The 11,357-nt window shown below is 44.1% G+C and overlaps 1 protein-coding gene across 1 annotated transcript in view; it reads right to left on the reverse strand.

Annotated features, from left to right (window-relative positions):
* Positions 1 to 11,248, reverse strand: part of Nmt1 (N-myristoyltransferase 1) — a 31,179-nt gene extending 19,931 nt beyond the window's left edge. The window contains exon 1 of the mRNA XM_040749801.1: positions 11,082 to 11,248. Within this exon, the coding sequence (XP_040605735.1) occupies positions 11,082 to 11,212 (131 nt within the window). The 5' untranslated portion in view covers positions 11,213 to 11,248. The remainder of the gene's footprint in view (positions 1 to 11,081) is intronic.
* Positions 11,249 to 11,357: the final 109 nt, after the last annotated feature.

The raw sequence follows: 11,357 nt of genomic DNA on the forward strand, positions 1-11,357 counted from the left end.
AACTTATGGCAATCCTCCTGACTCAGCCTCCTAAGAGATGGGATGGTAGATATGAACCTCCCAAACTGTTTTTGGGAGGTGGGGGGATATGTACTTATTTTTTTCTAGATTGCCAGGCTGCACAAAAGACACTGACATCTGTCAACACTGTGTTGGTATCAATACCACTTTCTTAGGGCCCTAAATTAAAAAGGATCGTCTTTTGGGAATCCTTTGCCCTGGCTTCTCCAAGTGTACTGTGTGAACTGGGTTTCCCCAGCTGGACCTAAGGTGCAAGACAGTACAGAAAAGAGCAGGATGAAGAAGAGTTGACATCGCAGTCCATGGCCACAATGGCCAATAAAGAGAAGTGCCTGAATTAGACGTTAGGCAGCAAGACCAAGTGGTCACAGATGGCAAACGAGAACTGAGAATGATGGGAAACCTAACCACAGCCGTCTCATGCAGCTACTTTTGCCATGGATATATGAAAACTGTGCATGGGAGCAGTAGCGGGACTTCCTCAAGCTGCTTTCCCTTAGTAAGACCTGGCAAAACAGCTTCCTAGTGACATTGAAATGTCAGAATTAGACCAGGATGGTGTCACATAATTGCCATTAGAGCACTTTTGAGGATGAGGTGGGGACAACATAAACAGACATGGTGGTGCACATCTTTAATCCCAGCATGCAGGAGGCAGGGGACAAGATGCAGGCAGATCTTTGTTAAGTCCAAGGATAGCCTGGTCTCATAGCAAGCTCCAGGCCAGCAAGAGATACATTATAGAAACCTATCTTAAAAAAAGACATGGTGGCTCTGAGTCCCAGGCCAGTCTGGAGAACACAGAGAGTTCTAGGCTAGCCTGAGTTACACTGGAAGACACTGGTTTTTTGTTGTTGTTTGTTTGTTTGTTTGGTTTTGGTTTTTATGAGACAGGGTTTCTCTGTATTGTTTTGGAGGCTGTTGGACTAGCCCGGCCTCGAACTCACAGAGATCCGCCTGCCTCTGCCTCCCGGAGTGCTGGGATTAAAGGCGTGCGCTACCACCGCCTGGCGTTTGTTTTTTTAATTTAAAAAAGAAAACAGATACTTCAGGGTTTCAAAGTGCCTTGTGGTTATTTGAATATTAATGCAATTGTAAATGTTATCAATAAGTATACATATATATCAGTAAGCATACATATATAAAGACAAAGCAATCTGTAATCACATACTTCCATTTCTTGGGCCGAGGCTGCAGCTCAGTGGCAGAGTACTTGCCTAGCATGCTCCAGACAGCAGGTTTTATCCCCAGTGCAGGAGGAAAAAAAAGGGTGGGGTACGGATCCGGCAGATACACACTGTCATCTCTTTATACGTGGCGACTGCAGATTTATCTCCTCTTATTCCATAGACAGGGGATTAAGGAGACTATAGAAGGATTATGAAGCCATGGAGCTACAGTAAAGGCTGCCAGTTCTCAACCTCAGACCAGCATGTGGTCATCAAGTCTGAACACAAATGCACCTAATGAGTGTTCTATTAATGAGCCACAGAAGGCACAACACAGAGGGGGACCCATGACATTCAGAGATTGAAAAGGCAAACTCCTTAAAACCAGATGCTCAGTCAATCTTCCAAGGCCACAGCCCATAGGAGCCATAGTTACTCATGAACTCAGATAACGTCCTCTTTTTTTTTTTTAAATAAACTTATCTTTATTTTATGTGCATTGATGTTTTACCTGCATGTATGTCTGTGTGAGGGCGTCAGATCTTGAAGTTACAGATAGTTAGTTGTAAGCTGCCATGTGGGTGCTGGGAATTGAACCTAGGTCCTTTGGAAGTCACTTTCCAGACCCCAGATAACTTCCTCTTTTTTTTTTTGGTTTTTTTCGAGACAGGGTTTCTCTGTGGCTTTGGAGGCTGTCCTGGAACTCGCTTGGTAGTCCAGGCTGGTCTCGAACTCACAGAGATCCGCCTGCCTCTGCTGGGATTAAAGGCGTGCACCACCAACGCCCGGCCAGATAACTTCCTCTTAATTACTCACTTTGTTATCCTATGTGATCCCATTCAGAGCCTGTCACAACTCTGCGGTTTTCTTATTTCAGAGATATTATTTTTTTCAGTCTCAAGATTATGTGTAGTATTGAAAGGTTAAATAAAATCCACTTAATGTGCTTTATTCATCAGTTTACAGAGTTTACAGAATGAATTATCAAGGCCCTATGTATGAATTACTATACAAATCTTGTTGGTTTTTTTTTTTTTGTAGTTTTCAAAACAATGTTTGTGTGACTATCCTGCAATTCACTCTGTAGACCAGGCTGGCCTTGAACTCACAGAGATCTGACTGCCTCTGCCTCCCAAGTGCTGGGATTAAAGGTGTGCACCACCACACCCCACAGGAATATAATTTTTTAGTAAAGGCCCTAAATGTTAAATTCAAGCACACAAGAAATCTCATGGATGCTCTTGTCAGAATCAGGGTAGCAGGAAGAGATGGAAAGTGAGCCTCTGTGCATCTAAAATAGAACATGCCGGGTGTGTGTGGGTGGGTGGGAAGGGCATCCTGACAGATGAGCAGAGCACAGTCTTCCCAACAGCACGAAGGGTCCGTACCACAGGCCTCTTCTCCCTTGCAGAATGACAAACACTCAACTGTGTGTGCCTGGGAACTAAAATCTTCTATAATGGGGGAAGACAGAGCAGAGGGAATCTCCAGCCTTGGGAGAAGTCTCACGGCAATGTGCCTTAACCTGTTACTTATAGGAGACCACAATGAGGCAACCTGATCATCAACTAACCAGCCAGTAGTAGCCAGGGATAAGCCACCAATCTCTCAAGGTGTGGAGCCTTTTCTCCCTGACATGTTACACCAGTGGTTCTCAACCTGTGGGTCAAGACCCCTCAGGGTCTCACCTAAGACCATCAGAAAACACAGATCTTTCCATTACAACTCAGAACAGTAGCAAAATTACAGTTACGAAGTAGCAACAAAAATAATCTTATGGTTGGGGTCACAACATGAGGAACTGTATTAAAGGTCACAGCATTAGGAAAGCTGACAATAGTGCACTCACTGGCTACAGTCTCAGACCTCAGAAGGATATATCTGGGAAGCCAGCCTCCAAAGCCAAGCTGTTAACTGTCTTCTCACACTAGGTCCAAGACGGAAACCTGGTGTAAAGAGCAGGGTTAGAGGTAACAAGGAGAGGCAGGCATGGTGGCACGTGCCTACAGTTCCAGCACTAGGAGGCTGAGGGTTAGGACCATGCAGAGTCCCGTCCCAGGTCAGTCTGAGGCAATGTCGAGGATGAGCCGTGTTTTATTCTGAAAGCCATCTCTGACTCCTCCACTCTAAGTGACATCTGCTTGAAAATTATAATCTCCTAAAAATTATGCACATATAATTATTTACATAAAATGATGGGTTTCTTTCTTTGCCTCCCATCAATTTTAAAAACGCTGTTGTGAGGATGGGGGCCGCATCACACAGCTGTCTCTCACAGCCCTTCCTACTACACTGTACACATAGCTACTAGTTCAACAATTTTATGCTCGCCTGATGCTTTCTAGGCACAATGGGCTAAAATAAAACTCAGAAAAGCTTCAGCCCAAAAGAGGTCAGTCAAACATTTTTGGTGCTGCTTGCACAGGACAGCTGTGCCGACATTCCAAGAAAGCAGTGAAGTGCTGTGCTCTTCTTCCTGTGCCTTGGTTGGGATTTTCAATGACCAACTTCCTCCTCACCATCACCCTCCTTAGGTCATGTCCTATTCCTAAGTCAAAGCACTATTCAAATGGCGCTGTCTGCAGCACAGACTGCAGGTGTCTGAGAGCAAAGTGCAGAAGGGAAAATCTGTAATGGAAGGGAACTCACCATGGCTAACCTTGAACTCAAGATTCTCCTATGCCAGCCTCTCATGTACCAGGGCATGTGTCTTTATTCCCCACCATTTTTTTGGACACAGGGTCTCATTATGGTAGCCCTAGCTGCCCTGGAACCCTCTATGTAGACCAGGCTGGCCTCAAACTCACAGAGCTGCCTGCCTCTGCCTCTCACGTGCTAGTATTAAAGGCCTATGGGATCGTATGCAATTTCAAAATTTAACTTTTAAGTATGTTTATATGTGTGTGTACCAATGCTCTTGGAGACCAGAAAGTGTCAGATTCCCTGGAGCTGGAGTAGCAGCAGTTACAAGCCTCCTGGGCTGCATTCTAGAGCCAAACTCTGGTCCCTTGGAAGAGCAGGATGGGCTCTTGGTGGCTGAGCTGAAAGCTATAAGCTAATTCTTGTAAGATTTCCACAGAAAGGTACTAAAATAAGTCCTGAACTCTAGTTCTAATTTCAACATCAGGAGAGTCTTTTGCAAAAGAAATTACCCTTTGGGATGTGACATATTCACCAGCAATCCTCCTAGCACTCACAAAGCCCAGAGACAAATGAACAGAGGGACATTTAAAGACACTCAGGAGGAAGCAAGGGCACACATCAGTATCAGCTGCATCTCTCTGTACTGCTGTGGCTGCTGGATCACTGGGTACTACACCCCAAGCTCCACATATCCCCACCAATTAGTAGAATGGGAGTTTGGAGCGTGGATGGCTCAGCAGGTAAAATGCCCACTGCCAAGCCTGATAACCTGAGTTTGAAGCCAGGATCCACATGGTGGAATGGAGAGTCCTTCAAGATGTCCCCTGACTTCCACATGGGGGGACATTCAGAATACAGAAGTCAATCCCAGATGGAAAACATCCGCAAGTTCAAAACGGAGCGCAGGGCGAGGTGGAGGCTCACAAGAAAAGCAGAACTCATCTTCCCAAGTGAAATCAGAGGTGCTCGCACAGGGTTTAGCACACACTAACAGCAGGCATGCAACTACTGTCAGCCTTCAGCTGCTCCAAAATCAGAACACTAGACAAACCAGGAAAAGCAAGCACTGCCCCTGGCAAGGCATTTCAGTTGTTAATATCAGGTGCTTAACATAAAGAACATACTATTCCATGTGCTTTAAAAGGAGCAATCACGCCAGGCATTGGTGGCGCACGCCTTTAATCCCAGCACTCGGGAGGCAGAGGCAGGTGGATCTCTGTAAGTTCGAGACCAGCCTGGACTACCAAGGGAGTTCCAGGACAGCCTCCAGAGCCACAGAGCAACCCTGTCTCGAAAAACCAAAAAAAAAAAAAAAAAAAGAAAGAAAGAAAGAAAGAAAAAGGAGCAATCACATGGACACGTCTCTGAGGAATCAGAGAGAGGCTTGACGAGTAGAGCTTGCTGAACTTGAAGTTGTGGCTCATCCTGTCATTCTAGCCCTTGGGAGGCTGGGGCAGTTATCCTCTCCTACAAGTCTGCAGCCAGCCTCACTACAAGCTGAAACAAAACAAACAAACAAGGATGGAGGTGGTCAGGTGTGGTGGCACAGACCTTTAATCCCAGCACTAGAAGGCAAAGGCAGGCAGATCTGAGTTCCAGGGCAGGCAGGGCTACACAGAGAATCCCTGTCTCAAGAAACCCAAATGAAAAATAAATAAATAAAAATTTAAAAAATGGAGGGGCAGGTAAGATGGGTTTAGTGGATAAAGGTGTTTATAGGAAGGTCTGACGACCTGAGTTTGGTCCCCAAGGACCACATGGTACAACAGAGCCATGAGTAGTCCTGACCCCCACAAGCTCGCTATGCTTACACAAAACATTCATACAACATACACACAAATACATAAATGCAATTATTTGTTTTTAAATGGACAGTTCCAATTTTAAAAAATTAAGAGAAAAGGCTAAATAGGAGTCCCTATTCTCCAAGCTCCAGAGAGAAAGGGTTAACTGGCAGCTTGGCAAAGCTGATGAATTTTGGAGTGAGCTTATTAGTTCAACAATTGGGAGATCAGCAAAACCAGTTTGCCATGGGCAGCAGTGTCCCTGAAATAGGCTTCATTTACTTTTAATTTCTTCTGCTCTCCAGTTTCTAATCTTTGAAGCAGCTCTTGATTAGTTTCTTTTTAACTACCATTTAATTAGGAAACATAATTAGAATACTTATTTGATATCAGTGATGAGAGTTCTCTTCATTTTGCTTTGATCTAGTTTTGAGAAACCAAAAGCTGAAGAGAGACATGAAGAGAGCCCCTAAAAACTAAAAAGATTTCTTCTTCTCAAGTGCTAGATGCAGTTATAAGCCAACAAACAGCATGGGTACAGTCATTGTGAGACAAAAGAAGGACAAAGTAAGTAAGGAAAGCTTTGTGGCATTTACCTTCTGTCCTAGTTACATTTGTCAACCTGACACAGCCTGAAGTCACTCACCTGAGAGGAGAGACTGGATTGAGGAACTAGATCAGATTGGCCTGTGGACATGCCTTGAGGGCTGACACAGGAGGACCCAGTCCACTCTGGAAAGCACCATCTCTAGGCAGGCGGTCCTGAGCTGTAACGAAGGAAATTAAGAGCCCAAAGAAATGGCCTAACAATTACTAGTTGGGCTGGGTGTGGTGCCACACTCCTGTAATCTTAGCCCTTGGGTTGCAGAGGCAGGTGGATCTCTGTGAATCCAAGGCCAGCCTGGTACAAGTCCCAGACCAGCCAGAACTACATAGTAAGATCCTGTATTGTACAAAAGCAATAGCTGTTCTTCTAGAGGACCCAAGTTTGGTTCTTAGCACCCATACAGGGTGATTCACAACCATCTGTAACTCCATGGAAACCCACATCCTCTTCTGGCTTCCACAGACACCAGCGCACACACACAACAGACACAGAAATAAATGTAAAATCATCGGAGGAGGAAACTAGTTAAGCATAAGTGTAGGAGTGAATCACCAAGCAAGCAGTGCCCCTCCATGGCTTGTGCCTTTGAGTTCCTATCCTGTCTTCCCTCAACAGTGGATTGCAGCCTGGAAGTGTAAGCTATATAATGTATACTATGTGCACATACTACATATGTGTATATATAACCTTTCCTCACCTAAATGCTTCTAAATGCTTTTTGTTCAGAGTGTTCTATCCCAGCAACAGCTTAACACTGTCTAAAAGTAAAAAATCTACTTTCTTTCCTTGTTTAATTATACACACTGTTCTGCAGTGGTCTCAAACGAGTGGCAATCTGGCCTCAGTCTCCTGAGATTACAGACATGCACTACTATATTTACCCAGCACCTTTCTTCTTAAATTTCTTCATAGGATACAGTATCTCTTGGGCACCCACATATATACACACACCCATATGCAAAACAAATACAAACTTAAAATGCAATACATCTGGGGTGGGTAGGTGCAGAGATGCCTCAGAGGTTAACAGCATGTTTACCAATACTGTAGGAGTTCAGTTCCCAGCACCCATGTTGAGGGGTCCATAACCACACATAATTCCAGGTCCAGGGGACTGAAGTGCTTTTAAAAGCCCTCCTTGGGTACCTGCACTCACATGTATATACACACAATTAAATTTTTTTAATTAAAATAAATAAAAAAGGAAAAGGGGGGCAAGAAACACTTCAAAAAGAAAAAAATCAACTTCCATAATAAACTGGAGGGTGGCTGGTTTCTTCAGGTATTTCACAAAATGCGATAGGTAGGAAGGTCCAGGAAAAAAGTGCTTGCTGGGAAAGCCTGGTTTACCTGAGTTCCATCCTCAGAAAAAAGCTGGATGCTGTGGCACAAGCCTGCAATCTTAGCACCCCTAGGATGGGGCTCAAGGAAGAGACAGGAGAATCACCTGGAAGCTGGGGAACCAGTTAACCAAGAGTGCATAGCAAGGCAGAAACAACAAGAGCCCTGCCTTAACAAGATGGAAGGAGGGAACTGACCCCCCAAAACTGTTCTCTGACCTCCAACACACATGCATGCATGCATGCAGAAAACCTAAGACTGAGCTGGGCATTGGTGGCGCACGCCTTTAATCCCAGCACCCGGGAGGCAGAGGCAGGCGGATCTCTGTGAGTTCGAGGCCAGCCTGGTCTACAGAGCAAGTTCCAGGACAGCCTCCAAAACAATACAGAGAAACCCTGTCTCGAAAACCAAAAAAAAAAAAAAAAAAAAAAAAAAAAAGAAAAAGAAAAGAAAAGAAAGAAAACCTGAGACTGAAGATGTGTCTACAATCTCAGAACTAAAGAAGTCAAGGCAGGAGAACTAGAAATTCAAGATCATTCTCAATGTAAAATGAGTTCAAGGGCAGCCTGAGCTATACAACATCCTGCACTAAGATAGGCCAGGCACTTTAATATTTGCCTTCATTCACCAAACATTCAGTATCACCTACTAAGCGCCAGTCACCTCCAGGCATAATCCTTGTCCTCAAGTACCTTGATAGCCCTTGAAGCAGAGATCTGGACACACACAGTAAATTCTCAAACACGTTATTTACTACTATAATAAAACTACAAAGGAACAGTCTGTAAAAAAGTAATGGAAGGCAAGCTGGGGAAAGTTAGGGGAATATCTGAAGAAAGAAAAGGAGAGCTAAGGGGTGGGAGAGGGAGCTGGGATTGACATATAAAGCATTCATGTTTCTAATTTAAATAAAAACACTACAAAAAGAAAAAAGAAAAGGAGAGCTGGGCTACTCTTACTGTTCTCTCTAATTTCATAAACAACTGGAGATAAGGAAACTTTCCCAAGACCACAGCTATTGATCTTGGGATCACAACCAGGCTTTCAAAGCAGGCTTCAGTTTGTTTCTGTAGACAGACTTACTATATAGTCCTGGCTTATTAGCTATATAGATCAGGCTAGCCTTGACCTCACAGACATCCTGTGGCTCCCAGCAGTGGGATTAAATGATTGCACCACCACACCCTGCTCAAAACAGGTTTGAATGACTCCAAAGTTCATACTTTCCCAGGGTGATGCTGTCTCTTTCCAAGATACTTTGCCTTGAAATTTAATGGGAAATGCCGGTTCTAAGTGTCACAAGTAGACTCTCTACTGACTAGAACCTTTGTTTTTTACCTGTCCCCTCCAAACTAACTCATTCTCACAGGCCCCTAGATTTTGTAATTTAATCTAATTTTCTCACACCATACCTGGTAATTAAACACCTTCCCTCTGGGGTTGGGGGGGGACAGGGTCACTCCCAAAGATTTGGGGAAAGGGGAGCTATTACTCTATGGTACTATAACTAAAACAAAGAACTTCCTGGCAAACAGGATTTTCTTGGTTTTCATGCTTGTGGTTGAACACCAGGGCCTGCAACACGGTATGCACTCGCTCTATGGCTGAGCTACACCCCAGCTCTGGCAAAGTTTTGCAAACTGATCACAGTTTTTCAAAGTACAAAACCCATTAAAAAAAAAAAAAAGATTAACACTGGTCAGGGCAACAGCTTCACAGAGAAAAATGGAGCAATTACAGAATGAACAAAGGAAAAAAAACCTCATACTTTCACTTCTAGAATGACTTTCACATTCAGCACTCTCATTTGGTGGGGATTTTTTTTTTCCCTCAAGAGGCCTGTCCTGTCCCTTCTTCCAGCTCCTACTTCCTCTTCCTCAGCAACCCCATTCTTGGGAACAGCTGGCTCAAACACGGCTGTTCCATTAGATCTGTTGTGAGTTACAACAACAGAACAGTCAAAAAATCAAATTTGGCAAGCTTCCTTTCTGCCACATTCTTGTGAGGTTTTTTTTTCATTCTGGTAAAGAACAAGAAGCTAGAATTTTTTTAAATCTAAAACTCACCCCCAGGCAAACTGCTAACCACTTGATCCTTTGCTCAAGCATCTCTAGGACAGACTAAGTAAGAGTGCATCCAAAGGTTATGACCTCCACCTTTACCTCAGTGTTCACTGGGGGAAAGGCGGAAGTTAAAGCTGCCAGTCATGGCCCTGCGGTGTGGCCCACGCCTTTAATCCCCGCACTCGGGAGGCAGATGCAGGGGGATCTCTGTGAGTTGGAAGCCAGCCTGGTCTACAGATCGAGTTCCAGCCTCCAAAACAATACAGAGAAACTCTGTGTCGAAAAACAAACAAACAACGCTGCCAGTTACAGCTAATGACAAGTTGGCTATAACAAAGTCTGGTTTTAAAAATCACACTCAGACAATTACACGAAAAATATACTTATGCATATAGACAGATAGACGGTGGGGGAGTTAGCAGCAGACAAATAATGTGAACAAAATAAATTATTCACTGGGGCTGGTTTACAGATGTATTAATTTGGAAAAAAAAGAAAAGAAAAGCAACACTCAAATATCTTGCCCATCTCTTCTTTCCAGTAACAAACGACAGCAACTACTTATAGTAGGAGCTACATGGTGGCCTGTAACAATAGTCCCTATACTGGGAGGCAGAGACAAGAGCATCTGAGTTTGAGGACAACCTACTCTCCATGGCAAGTCCCGGGCCAGACAGAACTACACAGCGAGAACCTGTCTCAAAAAACAAACAAACAAACAAACAAACAAACAAACATCCCGGAAAGACCCTAAAGTACAAGATATGCAGTAGTATCCCTGAGTACCACGTATTCTCCAAAAAGCAACGTAAGTTTGTTGAGGTTTCGAGTTACTTCACTACGTTAAGAAGGTACAAGAAGACTAACTATAATAATACTTACGGGTTATTTGAGGCAATAAACACCGAATAAGTCAAAACATTATCACATCGCTAATAACAGGATTTATAAGGTGAGTTTGTATTTCGGAACTCTCTGGCAGTAATATTTTACAACATAATTATATACATGGCTTGTATAGCCTGGTGAATTTCCTCATTGACCGTGAACTACAACGAAATGCTTTATTATTAGTTTATTGCTAGTCACGTTGTTCATTCACCTTTATAAGTAACGTTCCTCTGAACTGCAGTTTCTAAATTGCTCTGCGTTGTACTATTGAGAGCCACGGTTCAAAATATTATTTTTCCCCATCGTGCCTGAAGCACACGAATGGTACACTATACAGAACTTTTTATATAATAAAAGTATAGCATGTCTCCGACCCTTAATTTCTGAGCACCCACCCTAGTAAATGACAAAGGCAAAAACCAATCGCTAGGCAGGATCTCAGTGGCTTAGCCAATAAGAACATGGGGGTGGGGTTAGACTAAGCTCCCGGTGACTTCCCCGCACCCCAGAGACCCAGCTTGTGGGAGACCGGACAGGAATTGGGCTACGAGGATCCCGTTACCCCCGGTTGTAGCTGTTGTCCTCCTCGTTCTCGCAATCGCTGCAGTGCTCATGGCCGTTTCCGTTCCCTTCCATCATCTGCGGCAGCGAAGGTGCCGGCAGCTTCACTGCTGTCTCACTCTCATCCGCCATCTTGGGTTGCGAGAGCCGGGCTCCGCGCCCCGCTACATGGAGGGCTCCTATTGGACAGGAGAAATTTGCAATGTATTCTGGGTTTGGTAGTTTTTGTGAAGAAATCTGACACAAAGGGCTGCGCATTTTCAAGAAACTGGACTGA

This window comes from Mesocricetus auratus, unplaced genomic scaffold (assembly GCF_017639785.1).
Source record: "Mesocricetus auratus isolate SY011 unplaced genomic scaffold, BCM_Maur_2.0 Super-Scaffold_100007, whole genome shotgun sequence".
NCBI lineage: Eukaryota > Metazoa > Chordata > Mammalia > Rodentia > Cricetidae > Mesocricetus > Mesocricetus auratus.